The following is a 23889-nucleotide window of genomic DNA, read 5'->3' as shown; positions in this document are numbered from 1 at the left end:
GTGTGAGCTGGAGGTGCGGGCATTCTGGTGTGGCCTGCAAGGGGGTGGGACAGTTTCTTTTGGCCTATTTAATGGCTGATTCTATGTAGAGGTTGTTGGTGGGGTGCCTGAATGTGCAGGGATTGAATTCTCCTACGAAACGGTGCCTGGTGGCGAGGGAACTTACTAGGCGTAATCTACATTTCCTTTTTGTGCAGGAATCTCACTGGGTTTGGGGTAAGGAGCCATCGTTTCGAGCTAAAGCTATTCAATATGTGTTCCATTCCTCGTATGTGGCGAAGAAGTGGGGAGTTGTGTTGTTGGTTTCCCCCCAGGCTCTTTTTGTCCCAAAGGCTCATAGGTCCGATCCGGAAGGGCGCTACATTATGGTTAAGGGGTCAATGAAAGGCAGGTTGATTACCCTGGTAGGGGTCTATGCCCCAAATGAGGCGCAGGATCGCTTTTGGGAAAAGGTGGGTGAGTCTATTCGGGGTTTTGCGGAGGGTGCCTTGATAGTGGGTGGGGACTTTAACATGGTCCTTGGCCGGATAGGGATAGGAAGTCGCTTTCCCCCTGCCCCGACCAGTGTGTTCAGAGGAATATGGCGGATTCATTTCAACGAACTAATGAGGGGTTGGGCTTGGTGGACGTGCATTCCGTTGAAGGGAACCGTGACCCTCTTTTCACTTTTTACTCTGCGGTACATTGGGCGTTCTCTAGGATAGATCTCGTCTAAGTGGATTGGACGCTTCGGGAGGGTGTCTCGAACTTTGGTGTGGAGGTTGTCCGGTGGTCCGACCATCATTTAGTTGGGGTCTCGTTAGGGGTTCCCCCGCGGACGCCGACTAGGGCTCGGTGGATATGTAATGATTCGTTGCTTTTAGATAAGGAGCTTAAGGAGTCTCTTTTGGGTTCAATTAATGAATATTTCCTTCTTAACGACACAGGGGAGGTGGATGTCCTAGGTGTGTGGGATGCATTTAAGGCCACGGTTACGGGCATACTCATAGAGATGGGCGCAAGAAGAAACAGGGAGCGGGACAGAGAGGAACTTAAATTGAGGGAGCGAATAGCTGCCATTCAGCCGGGAGGAAAGCTGAAGTCTCAGATGGCCCCGGGAAAATGGGAAGAACTTCAGAATCTTAAGGCTAAATTGTCTGCTCTGCTCGTGGGACAAACGGAAAGAAAGCTGGCATTTTTGAAACAGTGGTATATGGAGCGGGTGGAAAAGGCGGATAAGATCCTGGCGTGGCGCCTAAGGGAGCTTCGAAACAGCAGGAGGGTGAATCGTATTGTGGATCGGGAAGGGAGGGGAGTTCTGCAGGATGATATGATAGCAGCAGAGGTTTGGCGGTATTACGAGGGTCTTTACTCGTCAGAATACTCAGGGGACGGGACTGATGTGGACCATTTTTTAGAATTGCTGCATATTCCTCGTCTCTCGGATGAGGGTGTCGGTGTGTTCCTTCCCTCCCTAGTGCATGGCGACCAGGTCGGATTCGTCTCCGGGCGCCAGGAAACGGATAATGTGAGGAAGACCCTGGGGCTAATGCATGAGGCGTCGAAGCGGGGTTTGGAGGCCTATCTCTTGTAGTTAAACTCTGAGAAGGCTTTCGACCGTGTAGAATGGCTTTACATGGGGAGGGTGTTGCAGAAAATGGGCTTTGGGGACAATTTTTGTAAGTGGGTTGCTGCACTGTACAATGGTCCTTCTGCTAGGGTGTTGGTTAATGGCTGCATGTCGTAGGGGTTCTCGCTCTCCCGGGGCACGCGTCAGGGATGTCCCCTCTCTCCACTGTTATATGCGCTGGTGATGGAGCCTTTTGCCATCATGGTCAGGGCTGACGGGGGCCTTACAGGGGTACATTGTGGAGACCATGAGTTTAAACTATCCTTGTTTGCGGATGATATTTTAGTGTACCTGACGGGGCTTCGGCTGGCTCTCCCGCGATTTCTGGGTCCGATTCGTCGGTTCGGGTCTTTCTCAGGGTTAAAAGTTAATCTGTCCAAGTCATGCATTATGCCTATGGCGGGGGAGGGGATAGATTTCGAAATTGAGGGAAGAGAAGAAATATATGGGGTGCGTGTGGAGCGTGTATCTACTAGAGGTATTTGGGCATCGTTATTCCCAGGGATCTAGGTAAAGTGTTTGAGCTAAATTTCCCTCCTCTCCAAGCAAAAATCCAGAGCGATCTTTCAAGGTGGGCCCCCTTGACTCTTTCTTGGCCTGGGCGTATGGTGGTGGTTAAAATGAATATTCTTCCACGGCTCCTCTACCTTTTCATGTCCCTTCCGTGTTTGGTGCCGGATTCCTTCTTTGCTGCATTGCAATCGCGTATCCTCCGTTTTATTTGGAATGGAAAGAGACCCAGAGTTGGCTTAGCTACCTTGACCCTTCCCAAGTCCTTTGGGGGCTTTGGTTTCCCGGACTTTAGAGGTTATTTTAAGGCGGCTCAGCTGCGAGTTATGCTGGAGCATTTGAGGGATGATCTGCGGACATACTGGACTTATGTGGAGGATGTTCAGGTTCATCCAAGAAAGGTTAGGGACCTTTTGTGGCCTCCCCCGAACTCTACTCCAGAGCCCGTTAAATCACACCCTGTTCTTGCTGTTTTGTGGTCGGTTTGGAAGCCCTCTAGAACCAATAGGCTTCTTTCCTCTTGGCCTTCCCCCTTGTCATCTTTGTGGGGTCCCCCGATTAATTTGGGCGCGAAGGGGTTCCGGGAAATGCAGGCCTGGTCTGATCAGGGGTTGGAAAGAGCTGCTCAGCTGTTCAATGAAGGGTCTTTCATGGAATATGCCCAAGTGGCAGAGGGGTTCGAGGGGAGGCCACTCTCGGTCTTTGAGTATTTGAGACTTAAGGGAATTCTCACCCAAGCGCGGTGGGTGGCTGATTTATCACGCCCTTTGACTCCTTTTGAGAGGCTTTTTGCGGAAGCCAAGTCTAGGAAGGGATCCCTCTCCAAGATTTATAATGTGCTCATTTCCTCTAACCTGGGAGGTAGGCAGTCGTTCAAGCATATCCGTGAGGAACGGTCAGGCTTGTCCTTAGATGACCGATCTTGGCAGTTAGAGTTTAGGTCGGTGTTTTCTGGTGGACTGTATACGGCGGCAATGGAGCATAATTTTAAGGTTTTGCACTCCTGGCATCGTTCTCCGGTTGCCCTCTCTAAAATGTTTGTAGAAGTGTCCCTGTGGTGTCCCAGACTGTGTTCCAATAAAAGTACTTGGTTTCATATGTGGTGGGAGTGCTCGGTTATTGAGGTCTACTGGACGGAAGTGCTCAGCTGGATTAAGGGCATTCTGGGAACATGTCCATCCTTGCATCCGCTTGAGGTTCTTCTGGGCACTCCCTTGCCTGATTAAGAGGTGGGTTCCTTCTCGAGGGTAATGGGGGCCATGTTGAGAGCAGGGAGATTGGCTCTGGCTCGGAAGTGGAAGAGTTCCCTAGTGCCTTCCAAAACAGAATGGTTTACCAAGTTAATTGCTATTTTTGAGTATGAGAAACTTTCTGCTATTGTCAACGATTCTATGTCATCCTTTTTGCAGGAATGGACTGTGGTTATACTCAGTGTGGACTGTGAAGCCTTGAAACTATGAACTGTTTTGTGATTTTTCTGTATCAGGTCACCGGGGTGGGGCTGCTGAAGCTTTTACCGGCGGAAGCAGGTTTAGATGGTTGCGCGACTCCGCCATTTGCATGGCCCAAATATACTGCTGCGTATGTGTTTTGTCCCTACTCTCAGTCACTAGCACCATGGACTCTCGGAGCCTAGTTTACCTGGGATTAAGGGGGGGAGGTAGTGGGAGGGATCGAGAGGGGGGATAATGGGAGGGTTTAGTTGTTGGTTGGATTCTTTTGTTGTTTTTGTTATTTGATCCTGGAAGAACTTGTTTTTCTTCTGCTGAAAAATTCAATAAAAATTAAGTTAAAAAAAAAAAAAGAAAGGCAATTGCAGTGGGGATTGAAATGTGAGCCAGGGGGTGGAATTGTGGATTGTGTATGTGGGTGGGAGTCAGGACAGAGCGAGGACGCTGGGGCAGGGTAGCGGGAGGGAAAGTAAATGACAGCGGTGGTGTGTTGAGAGTTCAACTCTCTTAGAAAGCAAGTTGAGATCATGAGATTCAACAGACATTTGGACCAATACGATTGGCTCGGGAACCCATCCCGGGTGCCAGGGTTATGCAAATTCTTTTCAAAATTACTTCTCCCTTTTGTTAACAATATTTATAACCTAAATTTCTGAAGTAGATAGTCGGAGAGGGTCCAATAGGTGGCAAAGCTTGGATAGAGCATGGGAATCGAGGATTATTCTTGGGCCACCTGTTCTACAAGTTCACTTAATTACTTTGTGGACCGGAGACAGAACACAGATAAACGGTGTGAGATATCTCTGCTCAACAGTTGGGACATTCCAGAGCCTTGCTTTAGCAAAGGCCCTGAATGGAGCCGGAAAGACCAGGACTATAGAGGCAGTCAACCATGTCCGTTGTCCTGGAGCAAACTAGAGAGGAGCAAAGCCAATGTGGTCCCTGAGGGAAGAAATGTAGTAAATGTGCTGGGTTGGAGTAGAGACAGATATAGTTTTGTGAGGCAGAGATAGATGAAGGAAACCAGTTGACAAAGGAAAATGAGCGTCCCATTATTTCCGCATTAGCTATGTGTATACACAAAACAGCACATTAAGCAGAGTCTGTTATACGAACATAATGTCCAACATCTTAGCTCAAATCCTAGGAAATAATTATCCTTTGCAAAAATTAACAGAGGGCTTTCAAGTCATCAGTTGGTGTGTGTGTGTCATATATCTGGCATCATCATTAGTCCTAACAAGAGATAGTTGGATGTATGTCTGTACTTCTTCAGCAGAGAGTGGGGAGAATGCGAGTAAGTAGCGGGAGAGGAGAGAAGAGAGGAGTGAGAGGCGAAGAGAGAGGAGGGGAGAGAGGAGAGGGAGAAGAGAGAGGGAGGCAGGGAGGAAGAGGGGAGGGGGATACAGTACGCGTGTGCGTGTATATTTTACGAGCAAATGACATAACCACAACAATGCCTGAGTTTTTCTGTCTACACATTTCTATTTCCATATGACATAATTTCCCTTCACTGCTCAGTTTTTACATTGGGGGAAGAATCTCCTTACCCGCTCAAAAGGCTGGAGCTGTTCCTGCAGGTTGTCCAGCTTCTGAAGCAACTCTCGCTCTTGCTTTATCTGATGGCTTTCCAAGTGCAGGGCAGTGTATAGACTGTGCACCAATGACTTTATGCCGTCCAACTCTGACGCCCGTTCGCTGCTGACTTTATCTGAGGAATGGACAGCCATATTTTAAGACTATGAACAGTAGTGATGTCCTTTCAAACATTAATAGTCTACAAATAGCATGGCACAGCATATTGTAGTGTTAAAAGAGTAGGACATACCACTGATTAAAGCACAGATTTCCATAGATTTGTTGCCTCTATGAGCAACTGAGCTTGCAACTTTGACTAAAGAAATATTTCTAATTATCCACTAATATAGTTAGTCTAAAATCAATGACACAAGTTCATATTTTTACACACTTTCTAAGGAACAAAAAAATGTGTTAAAATATTCTACAGTCATTGTTTTTCTATTCTTGTCAAACGTTCTTCTCTCCACTTCGCTTTCAACGACTCGCCATGCCTAAGCAGTGTCAAAATAAAATAACTACTCATAGGAAGCAACAACGGAAGAACATGAAATGAAAACAATGAAGACCGGTTACGTATTATCTTTTTTAAAAAAAACTTTATTTAAGAAAACAGGCAGACACGTTACACTTGACAATATACTAATTACATCCTGAACGAGTTCAAATACATTACATCATTACAGTTGCGAGCCGTCAATCCGTGAGTTAACCTAGTCCATCTGGTGAGCCCTGCCCATCCAACAGTTGCTCGTCCGTTCAGACCCACCCCCACTTAATGCAACTCTGCATTCTCACCTATACGTGTATAGTCTCGGAAGGGATCCCAGATATTCTTAGACATGCTTGCTGTCACAACCTGCATCACATACCCCTCCTCCTTTTCATTAATGCAGGTGAATTCCTTAAGCCATTCACTACATGTGGAAGCAATTTTAGATTTCCAGTATTTCAATAAACATTTTTTCGCGGACACATCGAAGGTTAAACAGTCTATGCACAAGTATGGATACAGTCCCAATGTCACCCAGGAGGTATTTGGGTGGCGAGAGAACCAGTGGGATGCCCACCATATCATGTAACACACGCCACCAGAAACGCCCCACCCTCTGGTAGTCCCAGAACATATGGAATGAGTCCACCCCTGCCTTCCCGCATTGTAAACATTTATCACACATTTCTGATGAGAACTGTGCAAGCCGCACAGACGTATAATACAATTGGTTGAGCTCCTTGAACTGTATAAGTCGAGGTTGCGCATTAAGCGAGACTTCTCATGTAAGGAGACAATATTTCTGCCATTGCACGCCCTGCATCTCCACCCTCAGCTCACGTTCCCACTTACTGCGTGCCATATTCCCAGAAGACTGGCCAGCTTGAACCAATCTATACAGCTTAGAGATCAGTCTTCCAGTACCTCCGCTCGTCACCACAGCCTCTATGCAACCTCGGGGTTGTGGCTCTTGTGGAAATGAGGGCCATCAGCGTCTGACAGTCGCTCGCATCTGGAAATATTGTAAAGTTCTAATGGGAGTAATACCCAATTTCTCTGCAAACCCCTCCAATGTCATGAATCCCCCCCCTGGATATAGATCCTCCAGGTCCATCTGTCTATCGCCATCCCAGGACACTTGAACATCAGGTTCATAAGTGGGAGGGAGCCTGGGGCAGTTCCACAAGGGGATGGCGCCACAGTATGGAGCACTAACTCACACCTTTTTAAACAGCCTGGACCATGCATTGGTGGTTGTACGAACTGGGTCGAAAGTACGGGTGTCAGTGTCGGTCACTAAGACTAACAGCCCTCAACTCTGTTGGCGACGTATTCGGCATACGCCAGAGGGGTCATAACGTGGATTGCACCACATGTCCCGTTTAAACTATTACAGTCCACCATAGAGCTGGACAGGAGGATGGTGCTCATAAGAGGATTGGTAGAAAATAGAGAAGTGAGCATTATTAACACGTATGCCCTGAATCAGGACGCCACTAGCTACTTCAAGAACGTATACCCCAAGGTTAGTCCATATATTGATGGGGCAGTTATATGGGGGGAGGACTTCAACTGTACATTAGACCCCAAGCTCGACAGATCAGATGAGAAGATTGAGAGGCCTACTCCAGTAGCTAAAGCTTTGGGAGTCCTATTAAGCGATTTTCGATTAGTAGAAGTGTGGAGAATGCACCATCCACAGAACAGAGAATACTCTCACTACTCTGCCCCAGATAACCTGCATACCCGACTAGACTACATATTTGCTGCATCGGAGTAGAAGGGGAAAATGATTAAAGTGGACTACAAAGCTGTGGTCCTCTCAGACAACGCGCCGTTGATAGTGACATGGCAGTACTTGGCTCCTAGGGCGAGAATCCCGACATGGAGACTTGGGGCCAAGGCACTAAAAGACACAGGGTTCAGGGAAGACCTGAGGAAAGAAATACAAGAATATTTTTAACACAACACCGGGAGTGTGAGATCGGCTGGTACACTATGGGAGGCATTTAAGGTGGTGGTGAGGGGAGTGGCAATATCTAAGTCCAAAGGGTTGTAAGGTGATATAGCATGGGAAATTATAAGTTACTCACCATAGTGACTAACATACTCTTAGTCCATAGTCCCCTTTCCTCCATACTGCATGGGCGTCCCTCACGAGGGACGGGAGACGGAACCTTTTTCACCAGAAAATTCTTCTTCCCCTCTAAAACTAGAGGCGCGTGGAGGCATGACCCTGGGAGCATGCGCTGCCCTGACTCCGCCCTCCAGCACCACACCTCAGTCCCCAAAGAGGCGCCAACAATAGATTTACCATTGCCTAATGACACCTGATTATTAGAGGGGAGGATGGTGGGACGTATGGAGGAAACGGGACTATGGTTAGTCACTACGGTGAGTAACTTCTAATTACTCTTACGTCCCGTCCCCTTTCCTCCATACTGCATGGGCGATTACAACTGAATGTAGCCCCAGGGTGGAGAGGAGGCCCTCCTTAAGCAAACAGGTTCCGGAGAACTGCCTGTCCGAAAGCTGCATCCGACCTGGAGCCGGTATCCGAACAGTAATGCTTGCAGAAAGCCGATGGAGTGGCCCATGAGTCCGCTCTGCTTATGACCTGCCACGGGACATGGCGCTGAAAAGCGATGGCCTTTGCCTTGGCCCTGACCGCGTGGGCATGCATGTTCGCCGGAAGGGGTCTATGCTGGCCCTCGTACGCTTCCTTGATGGCAGAGACCATCCAGCGTGAAATGGAGGCTTTTGAGGCCTGATAGCCTGCCTGGCGCCTCCAAAAGTGATAAATAGGGCACCTGACTTGCAGAAGCCCTTGGTCCTGTCCAGGTAGAATTTCAGGGCACGCCTGACACCTAGGCAGTGCAGAACTCTCTGAGGCTCATCCTTCGGGTCAGAAAGGAATGTGGGAAAGACGATCTCCTCGTTTAGGTGAAAGGCTGATGGCACTTTAGGTAGAAATGCCAGATGGGTCCGCAGGCCAACCTTCTCCTTGTGAAAGGTAGTGTACGGCTCTAAGGCCTGGATCTCACTGACCCTGTGTGCCAAAGTAAGGCTGACTAGTTGGGCCGTCTTGATGGTGACTAGCCTGATGTCCGTGCACGCCATAGGCTCAAATGGCTGGTGCGCGAGGGAGCCCAAGACTAGGTTCAAGTCCCACACAGGGTGTGGTTTCCTGATGGGCGGGTAGAGTCTAGCGAGTCCGGCCAGGTGTCTCCTGGCAATTGGGTTGGAGGAGGAGAAGACCCCTTCCTCCGAAATCCTGTAGGCCCCAATGGCTGAATGGTATGTGCGGCAAGTGTCCACCTGCACACCAGAGTTGTCGAGGTGCACCGAGAATGATAGTACGTCGTCCAGCGAACAAGCCAGCGGGTCGATATCCTTGGAGTGGGCCCAGTGGCAGAACCTGGTACATTTACTTTTATACCGGGCTCTGGTAGCCTTGCTTCTAGCCCCTTGTATGATTTCCAGATTGGCCTGGGATAGGTTGAGGTGGTTGTGCGTCACCTGATCAGGAACCACGCTGTGAGGGCCAGCTTTTGAGGGGTGGGGTGGACGACCCTGCCCCCCTGTTGTGTCAGAAGATGTGCTGGACCCGTCGGGATGTGGATTGGAGGGACCTCCGAGAGGCTGAGCAGCTCCGAGAACCATGTCCTGGCTGGCCACCACGGAGCTATCAGAATGACGTTGAGCTGGTGAGACTCCTTGAACTTGCAAAGCGCTCTGTGAATCAGTGGAGTGGGCGGGAAGGTGTAGACTGACATGTCGTTCCACTGGATCCATAAGGTGTCGCCCAGGGAGCCTAGGCCCTGCCCCTGCCAGGAGGCAAACTGGGGGCACTTATTGTTGTGCCTGGTGGCAAAGAGATCCACCTGGGGGAGGCCCCATCTGTGGAAGATCTCCTGTGCAACAAAGTTGTTCAGCTGCCACTCGTAGTTGTCCGCTCCCAACCTGCTGAGCCTGTCCGCTTCCAGGTTGGATTCCCCCAGAAGGTGGACTGCCGTGAGGAAGATCTCGTTCTCCAAGGACCATTCCCACATGTTGATAGTCAGTCTGCACAGGGCATGGGACCTGGTCCCCCCTTGCTTGTTGATGTAGTACATACTGGTCGAGTTGTCTGTCTGGATGAGGACAACCCTTCCCTTGAGACGTGGGAGGAAGGCTCTGAGCACTAACCAGATGGCGTTCAGTTCCAGCCAATTGATGTGGTCATCTTGTTCCTGATGAGTCCACATGCCGTGGACCGAGAGATCCTCCAGGGTGGCTGCCCAGTCCTCGAGAGAGGAGTCTGTGGTAATCATCACCTGCGGGACGGGGGCCTGAAGGGCTTGCCGTCCGCAGGTTGCAGTCCTCGGACCACCATGTGAGGTCTGGGTGGAGAGAAGTGGGGATCTTGATGATTTAGGCTTGCAATCCCCTCTCCTGGTTCCACGACGCTGAGAAGTGGAGCTGAATCCTTCTCATCCCGAGTCTTGTGTGGGGGACGGCTAGCAGAACCGCTGCAAAAAAGCCCAGTAGATGCTGGTACCACCAAGCCGAAGTAGCACTTCGGCTGAGAAAGTGCAACGTGGCCCTCCTGATGGCCGAGATCTTGTCCTCCAAGGGGAAGACCCTCTCGGAGCGCGTGTCCCAGAAGAAGCCCAGGAAGGTCAATGACTGTGTGGGTTGCAGCTGTGTCTTCTTGAGATTGAGTGAAAAGCCCAGGTCGTGCAGCGTGTTCATCAGTGCCTGGGAGAAGTGGTGAACTGTTTCCTGAGATGTAGCCCTGACGAGCCAGTTGTCTAGGTAGGGGTATATTTGGAGGCCCTGAGCCCAGAGGAGGGCTGCCACTGCATTCATGAGTCTGGTAAGGACCCTGGGGGCCGAGTTGAGGCCAAAAGGGAGGACCTTGTACTGAAAATGGCAGCCCATGATCCTGAACCGGAGGAAAGACCGATGGGGTTGCCAGATCGGGACATGGAGAAAGGCGTCCTTCAAATCCAGGGAGCACATCCAGCCCCCCCCGCATAGTGTCTCCGCAATAAAAGCTGGCGTCACCATCTTGACCCTCTGGAGAGGTAAGGAGAGGATGAGAGTGGAAAGGTCCAGTGCAACTCTCAGGCCAGCCTGGTTTTTTTTCTAGTGTAGAAGCCCGAGCCCTGCTCGGAGGCTGGGACTTCCTCCACGGCCTGGCTCGGGGCAAGCGACCGAACCTCCACCAAAAGAGTTGCTGTCCCAACTTGCAGAAGAGGGGGAGAGGTGGGAGGAGAGGCAAGAATAGGTAGACGTTACCCCGAGGATACTACTGACAGGATCCAGGGGTCTGCGAAGTTCTGTTGCCAAAGGTGTGCGTGAAGAGCAAGCCGGACCCCCACTGGCGATACGTGGACCCGAGTGGGTCTGTCATGACTTCTTACCCTCGGAGGTAGAGGCGGAGGAGGGGGACCTGAAAAAGCCCTTGCCCCCCCCCTTTTTTGATGCTTGCGTTGAGTATGGGTCGGCGAGTGTTTCGGCTGCCTAGACCTCTGTTCCTGGAAGCCGTGGAAGCCTCCAGATGAGCGACCCTTATCCGAGCGATGCTGAGACTGGGAGTACGCTTTGGGCGTGGTCTTTGTGAGAGTGGGCAAAGACTTAGCCGTCAGAGAGCTATTCTTCTTCTTGTCCAGCTCTTCGTCTGTGCTGGAGTGGAAGAGGTCACTGTCCTCGAAGGGCAGGTCTAGAATACATTCCTGGACATTTGGGTTGAACTTGGTTGCCCTGAGCCAGGCCATCCTTCTCGTGTCCGTGGCAATACAGATGGCACATCCAGAGGTATCGATGTGTGCCAGCGTGGACTCCATGATATCCTGAGCCACGAGCTTGGCCTCGGCTAGCCACGCCTTAAAACGTGATTGGCAGTGGGTAGGGAGTTTCCGGGAGAAAGTCCGCAATTTCCCGCCATAACCTCTGTTTAGCGGCTGCCAGCATGGCGTCTGCGTTGGCCTGTTGCAGGTGCAAGGTAGTGTTGGAATACAGCTTCTTACCGTATGCCTCCAAAGTTTTCTCCTCCTTGCTTAACAGCCCCGTCGATGAAGAAGACGCGGACGACTGAGGTTTGGAGTACAGTGATTCCGCAGCGATCACTGAGGAGTGTGGCTGAGGATCGGAGGAGAGCAAGAGTGTATCTCCCTCCATCTGCCTGTACTTGGCGTCCAGTCGGCTGTTGACTGGCTGGACGGAGTGTGGTTTGAGCCAACCCTTCTTGGCGAGGGAGACTACATCAGTTTGCAGTGGAATTCCTGTTCTGACATAAGGGCGCCTCGTGAGGACTTCAGAGAGGACGCCCTGTGCCGGCTGTTCAACCTGGGGCTGTGGAGGGCCAGATATTCCGCCAGGACCGCGATACATTCGTGGAAGGCCCTGGCCGATGATGGTGTGTCAGGATCCTCCTCATCAGTATCCTGAGGGTCTGGGGGATCCATAGCATACATGACTCAAGTTTAAAAATGTGGGTATACAAACATGTCCGAAATGTGGACTGGTGAATGCAGGGTTGATACACATGTTCTGGGCATGCCCTGAAATAAAGAGATTCTGGGGAGAAGTACCCCACCTCATGGCAGAGAAAGAGATAAGTTTAGATGTGGACTCCCTGTGGGCATACATGTTAGGGGGGTTCCCTGGCCATGCAAATTGAAACATATGAGTAAACTGAAAGACCTGGCTTACATACTATCTAAGCGCAGAATAGCTATGAGCTGGAAAGCTAGTAAAAGACAGAGGGTGGAGGCCTGGTGGTGCGATCTTCAGAAATGGGCGGAGGCTGAAACGGTGGTGTGGAGTGAAGCAATAAACAGAGGTGGGGAGGAAGAAGCGGAAACATTGATAACCTGGAGGCAAATAGTAGCCACACTATCTGGTTGTGACCGGACAAGCCCAGAGCTTTTCATAGGGAGAAGAGGGGAGGGTGCCCCTAGAAGTAGTTGTGGAAGGAGGTGATGTGGGGTAGGCTCGGGAAGGGGAGTGGGGTCTTTGGGAGGGGGGGTGGAGAAATAACATGAAACTACACGTGAAGATTGGAAATGTTCATTTGTTGTTACGTTGTAAGGTTTCAAGTTGGAATTAATAGAAATTGTTTTTTTTTTTTTTAAACTCAGTTGGCACTGTGCTGGAGTGCTCTAGTGCACTGTACACTGGGCCCAAGCATACCAACACCAGCATATTGAGCCTGAGCAACAACATAATACAGCTCAAAGTCTGGTGTGGCTGACCCACCCTATTCACAGGGTTCCATCAGTTTTTCCCAGCTCATTCGGGCCCCCCCTAACCCTCACACAAAGTCAACTGCCAATGAACGTGATCTATTGAAGAAAGCAAGCCTGGGCCATATTGGGATGTTATTGAAATAGTATTGCAGTTTAGGAACCACTATAATTTTTAGTAAAGACAGTCTAGCATACAAGAAAATGGGGAGCTTGGCCCAGAGCTGTAGCTCAACAGCAAGAATGTTCAAATATGCTCATGATTATCTCTATATAATGAGCGCTGCGCCCGAGATACCAAGACCCTCAGACCCCCAGGGATTTAAATTGCTGTGGAGCCAAATTTTCCATCCGTGCATGGAAATAGCTCTGTTTTGGCCCTGTTAATCCGGTAACCAGAAAGTTATGTGAAGTTATGCACCTTCTCCATTATGGGTATCACGTGACGTTCTGGGTCCCGGATATAAGGACCGGTTACGTATTTGCAATTTCCTTTACACAATCTCCCTGCAGTCCCATATACACCAATTAAACCCTCATAACACATTATGGTTTCACATTGTGTGACACATTTTTTAAAATCCTGGTACTACGTTAAATCAGGTTTTGAATGGTATATACCCTTGTATAAAGTGAGAGGCAAAGTTTCCAATTAGCAGCTTTCAAACGTCACTTGGACTTGAACAAGTCCAATGATCGCACTTCTACAACGATAATGAATCTACTAATGGAAACAATGAATGGATGGATAAGTAGATCGACACAATTGAAATCTTTTACCCTAAAACAAGATGAACCATTACATATGTAATTGCTAATTACACGAAGAGATGTAAGACCTATTCCCCACTGCCAACCCTGCACGGCATGCACCATGGAATCTTAAAGCTTGCACATCTAGATCATCTCAAATATTCAAAAAAACTGCACCCAAGTGATTTCCTCCAGACCAGAGTTCCTTTATTGATCTACATCTCTCCAGAAAATGGTCCAAATACCCGATCAAGCTATACTCATCCGGCATAAGGATGTCTCCCAGTGCCTCCTGTTTACTTCCTGTTCCAGTAGTATATGGATATGTCTGAAATACACGGTCAGGTGCCTTGCAAAAACACGAAATTAAGAAAATAATAAATAATGCATTCTACCATATATCAAAAACATACCATACTAAAAGACTATGTGCCCCCCTTGGATCAGAAAATGGTATTTGAAAATATTTTGAACAGTGCCTAGGTATGGGAGTTAACTGAAGCAAATTAATGTGTGCTTTAACAGGTCTTAATGATATCCCTCCTGGGTTTTGAAAGGGTTTATGAAGCACATACAGCCTTTTTCTGTATCCGGCTGCTGTCAAAGTGGCTAGGTCTGGGAATCAGCTTTGTAGAAAATGCACTTCTTTTCAAAAGGTTTTCTTGCAATCTGCCCTGTTATGAAAAGGCTTTTCATATGTGAAAGCTCTTCAAGTCACAATTTCTCATGCCGGCGAGCAAATTAATTTGTGTTTGAAGCCCTTTTTTGCCACTTTGGTCTCCCACTTGTCCCTATTACTGATCTTTGGTCACACTGGTGCATATGTAGTTGGCATATGTAGTTTGCCTGCAGCCTCAAAGATTCAGTGATGTGAAGCGGAACTAGTTTGGCAGAAAGCACAGTACAAGCAAAATATGCGTCTTAGCCTTATCCGGTAGCAGTCATGTAACACATACGAATCCCAAGCTGCCTTGCAACTGAACTCTCAGACAATATATTATCAGAATTACACACCAGCTGGGGCGCTGCTGAGCAGCAACAAGCATGGTGGCCCGATTGTGGGCTCCGGCCCAGGCAACATCCTCATATCAGAAATATCCTGTGTTGTGCCGTGGATGTGCTGCTGAGGAGACGGTGAGTGCCATGCTTGATCCGCTGTTGCGGCTGCCCGACTCCAGTGATGAGAGTTTTGCTGGGAGAGCCAGGAGCCATGTTTCGCTATCAGCGGCTGGCGTGGGTGCTGGCTGCCCGCTGTGGTAATCGTTCCTACTCTGTCTGGGGCCTGGCCACTGAGGCCTGCGGCTCCACCGGCCTGTGTGAGGGAGAATCCGGACCCTCTGGCGGATGGCATCTGAAGAGAGACACTGACACAGGCGTTTCATCGGCCTGGGAAAAGACCCCAGCTGGCCTGCTCACGTAAGCAGTGTTAATCCATTGCGTAGGCCCTCCCGATCAGTGCGCCGCTGGCGAGCTGTCAGTTTCGAAGACTACATGCTAGGTGAGGATCCTGGAGCCCATCATACGGGGCATTTTCTCTGCAATGCAGGTTTCCTGTCAGCCTCCTTACACTGCTACTGTGACTCACAGTGCTACCCTGGCTCAATATTTTACTGATGCTTTGAAGACTGGAGATGGGGCATTGAGCCCCGGAGGTAGCCTGTACCGGCAACATCCTGCTATATTTGGCCCTGCAACCTGGTATTGGCCCAAGGGGGGGCCTGAGGTTTGGTGACCGTCATTGTTGGGAATGGTTGGCTGCGGCCAGGGGACTGAGCTAATCATCACTGCTCCTTGTGTAAAACAATTGCAGTTTGGGACTGGCTGTGTACGGTCAGCCTGTGTTTACGGTCTGGGTGTGGGGTTTGTCCCGCTCTGGTGGCTTTAGACTTGATATGAGGATTTCCGACATAGGAGTCCCTTACTTCATTCAAGTATGACGAAGGGCGCTAGGAGGAAGAGGGGAGCGATGGCCACGTTCACCAGTACATCGGTGAGGACTGCGAGCCCTGAAACTCCTGTGAGAGCGAGAGGGACAGATTCCGGCTGAAAACTGCACCCACTGATCCCATTCTTGCTGCTATGCCGAGTTGTTTTGCTGCCGTCACTATAAAATTGGATGATATTGTTGCTAATATCAGCTCCCTGCGCACCAAACTGGACAAGGAGAGTGGGTGCATTACTGAAGCAAGGGCTAGGATTAGCGGCACAGAGGACAAGGTTGCACAGCACAACCAGGACCTAGCTTGCTTTAAGAAGGACCTAGCGACAATCCGGATGAAATGTGACTTGGAGTCGCGCTTGCGTCGCAACACCGTCCGCATTGTCGGTGTGCCTGTAAATGCAGTGAAGGGGCCCATGCAACAGTTTATTGAAGAACACTTGAAGCAGCTACTGGAGGAGTCACAGTTCTCCGCTCAGTTACTGGTCGAGCGGGCCCACTGTGTTTTGGCCGTGGCTCCTGAGCTGAGGGCGCCCCCTACGACGATTGTAGCCAAGCTACTGAACTACAGAGACAGAGACCTTATTTTGAAGCTATCAAGGGAGCATTGGTCCCTACAGTTTGGATCAAGTAAAGTCCACATATATCCTGACTTTTTTGCGGCTGGTGTCCAGGTGCTATGCCGATCCTAAGATTTGGTTAAGAGTCTCCTTTGTGCTCGACAGGTCCAGTATGCCCTACTATTCCCTGCCAAATCATGCATACTGCACGGGGGCAGGGAGCGCTTCTTTGAGAACCCATCGGATGCGATCACATGTGTCAGGGCTTTGATTCCGCTTCCCTTGAATGACGGTGCAGGCAATCAAACCCCCTGCAGGGGTAGGAACCCCAGTACTGTGGATGCCAGAGAGTGACCTTCGCGGCTGTCGGACATGCCCCGTGTCCTGGGTGAAATGACTAGAAGGCACACTGAGCTATAGTTACAAGATTGCTGGGGCCATCAGCTACACGTTGGTTGCTGTTCGCAACGGTTCCCAGGAGCGTTCCATGGTTGCTGGGTTGGGGCTGCATCATCAAGTTGGGGGTGATGGTGGGGTGGGTTCAGGGTGGAGGGAGGAGGGAAGGGTGTTGGGATACTCACATTGTTTGGGTTTACAATATCTAAAACTATTTGGGCAAAAGTTTTATTGCACTGCATCAATGGGGTTGTCAGGTGGTGCTGGTATCTAGGCAGTTTGGTATGGGTCTATGGCTGGTGCGAGTGACCCAGGGCCATCAGGGGGACTGACATTTATTTCCTGGAACGTGTGGGCCTGAATAACCCAGCCAAGGCTAGGAGATTGATGGCGTATCTTGAGCGCCATGCCCCGAGGGTCCTGATGCTGCAGGAAACCCATGAGTTGAGGTTGGTGCATAAATCATTTGCCCCTAAATGGGGCTGCCAAAGATTCTACACCACATACTCCTTACAGGCACGTGGGGTAATGACACTTACACGCCCTATGGTCACATTCAACACGGATATAAGCTATATTGATTCTCTGGGACGATATGTCATGCTGAAGGGTACACTGAATGAAAACGACATATTGTTGGTTAACTCCTATGGCCCCAATGTTGATGACTCTGACATTTATTGGGCTCTTGCGGATATAATTGTCGAACATGTTGATACACCAGTGGTCTGGGGTGGGAATATGAACACGATCCTTGATACCGCCATGGATCGCTCCTCTAAAGTCTCCCGGCCTCTGACTTTGGCGGCACAAACAATGTTGAAGATAATGGGCCTCATTACGAGTCACCCGGTATGGAAATAACGGTGGCGGTAAACCCGCCGCCACCGTTGTTTCCATACCGGGTGATCTCGAGTCCTGCAGGTGGAGGTGTCATTCCTGCCAGGTCTGACCTGGCAGGTTTAACAGTTTAACACCACCCGCCTGCAGGCAGACATGGAAACACCGGCACCATCACGAGATGGCGCCGGTGTTTCCATGGTCCCCATTCCCATTGAGTCCTATAGGACTCAATGGGAATGGGGATTTACCGAATTCCGCCTCCGGAATTCCCGGGTCACCGGGGGTTGTAATGCCCTGGTAATTCCGAGAATCACGGAGGCGGAATGGTAATACGAGTCCGGCGGTAACTGAGCCGGAAAAACTGGCAGGTTACCGCCGGACTCGTAATGAGGCCCAATATCTCAATTACACTTGTCAGATGTCTGGCAGGGATTACATCCTGGTGCGAGGAAATATATGTATTATTCTACAGTCCACAATTCTATGTCTCGGGTTGACTACTGGCTTCTATCCACTTAATGGAGGGGGTGGGTATTTGTGTGCTCTCTTCTTCCACATACATTTTCTGATCATTCACGCATTGTGCTCGCGCTGGTCTTCACACACTCAAATAAAACCTATACCCTCTGGCAAATATCCCCTGCAATGTTGCAGGATCCTAATCTCACAGAAGCACTTGGTGTTAAAATTGAGGAGGTCTTTAGAAATAACATTGGTGTGAAGGATTCCAATCGGGCGTCACACACCGGACCAGGATCTTCGCCCTCAGCCTTAGATCTAGTGCGCAATTAGAATGCTTTTTCTCTATTTTCAACTAATTCAAATTGAGCCGATACCCAACCCGGCTCACACCCTCTTTTACAAATACCCCGGGTCACAATGGACCATGAACCAGGCCAGTGGGTGGTAACACAATATTTATTTATTTTAATTTCAAAGAAAATCACACAATTTTTATCAGGGCAGCAATCGCCACAGTATGATCATTACAATGAAAACTACTGAAATACACTTGGGTAACCGCCTACAAGCACATATTCAAAGCACAATTGAATTTCAATTAGGATAGATAGCACCAGAGTTAGGATTTCCCCCTGCAATGTTCCCTCAACCCACTAATTCTGAGTGGTAAGAAAGACGCAGCAGGTAGTCAGGGATATGTGGCAGCAAACAGAATCAAAATCCGACCTTCCCTCACAAAACCCTTTGCAATGGCCTAATGAGCTCATCAATACTGCGGCCAATTCAACCGGAAAGTTATTCCAGATTCTCAAGTCTATAGACAAACCCAAGGCACTCACCCCAACTTTCCTGCCTACAGAATCAGACTGAGAAAGTCCAAACGGCCTTTCAAAATAAAATCGTCAAAGCCCGAGAGACTATTCTTAACTGCCAAACAAATAGTCCGCCAATAAAGAACAATTTTACCGAGAAGATGACTGAATTAGAAAAGTCGAGATTTCAATTCAGGCCCATTACCCTCGTAGAAATGCAGAACACGCTCTCAAGCATGAGATGCACTTCATGCTCAGAGAACGTACTATCACCCAAATTAATCCTAGAAAACCCAGATATTTTTGCCCCATTCTTCAGAAGAATGGTAAATGACTCATTTAAGGAGCAAACTGTACCTACCATAATCAAAACAGTCACAGTCACTCCCCTGCCAAAAAAAACAGAACTTGACCAACAGGACCCTGCAAACTTGAGACCAATAACAAATTGCAACTTTCTGCTGAAAATACTAGACAAAGTAGTCACGGAACAACTTCAAAGCTACGTGGAAGAGAATAATCTACTACACCCCCAACAGTCCGGCTTCAGGACTGGTCATAGCACAGATTCGGCTCTTTTAGATCTTCAGACCGAGATGCTAGGCATTCTGAACAAGGGTAAAGCAGGGTTACTGATCCTATTGGACCACTCGGCAGCCTTTGATCTGCTTGATCATAAAAGGCTCCAAGAGGCCATAGAACTTTCAGGAAATTGTTCACCAGAGGCAACGAAATGGATATCCTCATTCCTCCAAGACAGGCAATCCAGGATTGTCTGGGGAAACAAGGCTTCCAACACTAAACCTGCGAACTGCGGAGTACCACAGGGAGCTAGCTTCTCTCCACTACTGTTTACTTGTACATGTGATGCCTTTGCACCATGCTGTCCCAAATGAGAATATTTTTTACTAAATTCGCTGATGATACCCAGCTGGTCTTCGAGCTCTGCGGAGATTACAAACAAGACAGTGAGAAATTGTCAACTTTATACAACTTCATCGAAAGCTGGATGAAGGACAATTGGATGTGCCTCAATGGCACAAAGACTGAGCTAATGATTTTTGGTTCAACACACGCCAGAAAACAACTAAACCCCTCTTACTCCTCATTCAACATCAAAAACACTCCCATCTCAATATCTGAGAAAGTAAAGACACTAGGAGTTTACTTGCAAGCCTCATTAGGTGCTGAGGCTCACACAGCCTATTTAAAAAGAAATTGTCAGTACCACCAGAGGCTCTTGAAAAAAATCAGACCCCTTCTCAACCAGAAGAACAGCACTACTATAGCCAGAGCAACTATACTATCAAGGCTTGACTATGGCAATTCCCTGCTCCTTGGAGCAAGAAGTAAATGTCTGAAGCAATGCCAGGTTATTCAAATAACGCTATTAGAACAATCACAGGCAGGTCAAGAAGAGACCACATCACTGGTGATAGAAAAGAGCTACACTGGCTGGCCATGGAAGAGAAAATTACATTTAAATCCCTCACCATGGTCCATCAATGCCTATATGGGAAGGCCCCAGTATACCTAAAGAAAGAGTTTAAATGGCACCCACCCACCAGATGCTTAAGATCATCTAACAAAGGCCTTCTACAAATCATTCCAACAAAAAAGGCAAATGGCGTTGGCAGAGCCTTCCCGACCAGAAGCACCCAAAAATGGAATGAACTACCTCCATCTTTGAAGCTTGAAATTAACTATATCCAATTCAGAAAGAATCTAAAAACACTATTATTTAAATAGACCTTCATTTAACACAATTTTAGCACCTGCGAAGTTTTCACTACATGTAACTACACTTTGTCCTGTCCTCTGCCACTATATGTCCCGTTTCTTTGTAAGCGCTCCGATGCCTGCAGGCTTTAGCGCTATATAAATAAACAAACAAATAAAATGACACTGAGATTTTAATAAATAATTAAGGTGCGGTTAAATCTATGAGCCAAATATGCTTTCTCACAATAGCAGGAAGGTATAAACACTAACAATCACAAGGCAAGGTCTCAACAAAGGCACACAGTTCAAAAGCAAGTTGAAAGTAAGAACACGATGCAGCCGGGATCACACGTTGGAAAGTTGTATTTTACACGGATGCAGTTTTAAATGGCACAAACGGTTTTTAAGAAAAACGGGTGAAATACTTAGAATTGGAATGTAGTTTTTTGGTGGGGGATAGATTCACATCACAGGGACAAAACAGAAGTGAAAGGAGGGCTATAGATGAAGAACTGGATGAGATTTGCAAAATAAAAGGAGGGTTGGTTTTGGGGAAATAAATCAGCTAAAGGGAGGAAATCTGTTTGGAAAGAAAAAGGACAAGTTTTACTTGCACTAGATTCTTCAGACTAAATTGTTAACGAAAGACACGGTACGATCCCGGGTTAATTTGCAACGTAACCCTTTCACCCTGCGTTCAGATCTATGTGGGAATTAATTTAAATTATTCCGAATATTGCTAAGGAGTTACAAGATGAGGTGAATGAAAGAATTGCGCTAACATTAGAAAAACAAGGACAGGGTCCACAGCGAATTAGAACAGTCTAGACAAGTTTTCAGGGTATGGATAGGATCACTTAGGAAATAGGGCAAATATAAAGGGGTCAAGATGTGGTAGGCTATGTGTTGCTATGGGATGGGGAAATACTCACAGTCCCCGCTTGAGTTTGGGATTTTGGACAGTCAACAGGGTTCTTGGCTCAAAAGGTTCTGGTCACCGGATAGCAAGCTCTCCTGGCAAAAGGCAGCTGGGCAAAGGTCCAGTCATGGCACAGCGGCGCCTCAGCTGGATGGAGCAGGTAAGCAGGGCAAGCAGTCGGCACTTGAGAATCCCAAAGCGGGCTCAGCCACCTTTCCCCTTTCTCCCTGAAGTTAGTGGGATTTTGTATGGGGTTTTAGTGCTGAAGGGTTATTCTGCCTGGATAGGAAGGCCTGGGTCAACTATCCCTTTTCTAGAAGTGGGGTCTGGAATCTTGCAGAGTGAAGGTGGGATCTGGATACGCAAGCGCTGGAAAATTCAGAAGAGAGTCTCTAGAATTCTGTCAGCCACCCTTATTTATAAGACACAGTGACATCATAGAATTATTGGCGGGCAGAACTGAACTAGGCCTACCCCCAAGACCCAGATAGGACAACCAATGTTGGTTGCCTCCTCTAGGAGGTGACTCAGTTTATGGAGTTGGATTTTATGATGTACAAAGCCTTCCCACAGACCTTTTTGGCAAAAATCCATCTTGACACAATTTACACATTTGTACAGTTGTGGCACTTTAACAAATCACATGGGCAGATTCCATATTTTACGCAGAGCATGCCAGTCCAACTTTACAGTTTGTAAGACTTTGTTTTGTCCGCTTAACAATTTTTCATCATTTTCAGTGAGAAATATTCGGCCTTAAATTTTATAACTTTATACAGGTATATATATTATTATTAGGCATATCAGTATTGAATTTCAAAGTGGCATCATGTACACTTTCCTTAGAATATGCAATTCTCTGCCATTTCTGTTCCCAATATGGCAGTGAAGGCTAAAACGTCTTAAATTAAAAACCACAAAATTACATTTACACTGTTAACTTTTTACGTTCCTGCGAAGTCCTGTTGCAAATATAAAAGTCTTAAAAGTTTCTTAATCAAAATAGTTTTTTTAAACAAATGGGGCTGGCCTTTGTCCTTCACTTGGCCCATTTTTTTTCTCAGCTACCACCAACTGTCATGTCAGCCCAGGGTGGCCCTGCGGGTTCCCCAGTTTGATTGAATGTTTATTGCCACTTCCTCACTTCACAGGTTGGTGTCCCAGAATCTCTATTGTAAGAGGCCTCTTCCCAGACAAAAGTCTGATGAGCCTGTGATATGCGGCCTTCTGGTCCTATTCAAAGTTCTCCAAGCTAGCAATCATCACTTATGTGTCCCAGAAGTTTATGGTGGCTCCTTTTGGGCAAAGGCCTCAGTTTAGCCAGCAAAAAGACCTGTTCTGGAGCTTGCAAGATCCAGCCAATGCATTTTAATTCCTTTCTTTTCTTTTTTTTTTATTTTATTTTTTTATTTTATTGGTTTATACAAACCTTTAAAATGCATCCAGTTTGTCAGAACCCAATAGCCAATACAAAGCAAGACAAGACAAAACAAAGCATTTTCTTTTATTTTGTTCTGAATCAAAAAGAAGCCTGTTGAATAAAAATCCCATATCTGTTCCCCAGCAAAACCCCCTTTACATTGCTAGGCACGGACAAGTTTTATTCAACATTGTACTTTTAAAACAGGCATTTTCTTTTGGTTTGCAAAAGCCAATTTTGACACATGGTGAAAGCTGCTAAGATTTCTCTTTTAAATTTGGTTTTTCTTTTCCACCTGGCTTCCCAATATTGTTTTGCAGTCCTATTCAGTTTCTTTTATCCAGCAGTTTGTTCAAGCCACAGGTTCACTGAAATTGACACATGCCCATAGAGCTAGGATTTCTCTGAAGCCTTGATTTTGACATTTTGTAACCCAACAGTTAAGCGTTTTCTCGCACGGCTGAAAGTGAAGTTTCTTTTATTTCAGTCCAGGTTTGGCTTGACATAGCCTGTGATGCAGGGATAAAGCTTACTTCTGCTGAAGCACAATGTGGATATGGATGGGCATGGCAGGGCCTTATTGATAAAAGCAATGTGATGTGGAATAGATGAAAATAGTGTCAGGGCAGCATCCCTTTTAGTGTAAAATATTCCCTTTTCAATGGGAACTTTTTGCAAGCAGCTGAGCAGCGCTGTCTTTTTCAATTCGCTTCTTTTGGTGCACACAAGAACACACACTGGCACTTTTCTCTGTCTGCTCCCTGTTCCAACTTGCCCAAGAAGTTTTTGGCAAGATGGTGCAGCCACTCTTTTGTCGCTGCCAAACGCAGTTTTTGATGCAATGGTGCTCCAAGGAGCCAGAACAGCCATTTGGCTGTTGAATCCAGAAGCCGAGCTTGGTTATGGATGGGAATTCTGCTGAGTGGGGCAATGTAGCCCACATAGGCTTGGTGGCATGCCATTCAACGGTCTGGGAAACCTTTAAAGTGTGCATGAGAGGTGATTTTTAATCTAGTACTTCTGGCACACTTAAGTAACTTAGATCGAAGCTTTGTGTACTAGAGCTGCAGATTAGACTGCTCAAATATGAATATGGTTTGAATAACAACAAGGCTTTGCTGGCTCTAATCAAGGGCAACCTGTTGACATTTCAGGAGCTGGCTGACAGGGAGGTTCTATATGTAACCAAA

General features: G+C 47.8%; 1 protein-coding gene across 3 annotated transcripts in view; it reads right to left on the bottom strand.

Annotated features, from left to right (window-relative positions):
* The window catches only part of MCUB (mitochondrial calcium uniporter dominant negative subunit beta), an 824863-nt gene that overhangs the window by 141016 nt on the left and 659958 nt on the right, over positions 1 to 23889 (bottom strand). For all 3 annotated transcript variants that reach the window (XM_069630878.1, XM_069630877.1, XM_069630879.1), the window contains one exon: positions 5121 to 5281. In XM_069630878.1, the coding sequence (XP_069486979.1) occupies positions 5121 to 5281 (161 nt within the window). The remainder of the gene's footprint in view (positions 1 to 5120; positions 5282 to 23889) is intronic.

This window comes from Ambystoma mexicanum, chromosome 6q (assembly GCF_040938575.1).
Source record: "Ambystoma mexicanum isolate Mex_15411 chromosome 6q, UKY_AmexF1_1, whole genome shotgun sequence".
NCBI lineage: Eukaryota > Metazoa > Chordata > Amphibia > Caudata > Ambystomatidae > Ambystoma > Ambystoma mexicanum.
Note: the sequence above shows the minus strand (reverse complement) of the source record. Positions and strands in the feature narration are given on the sequence as shown.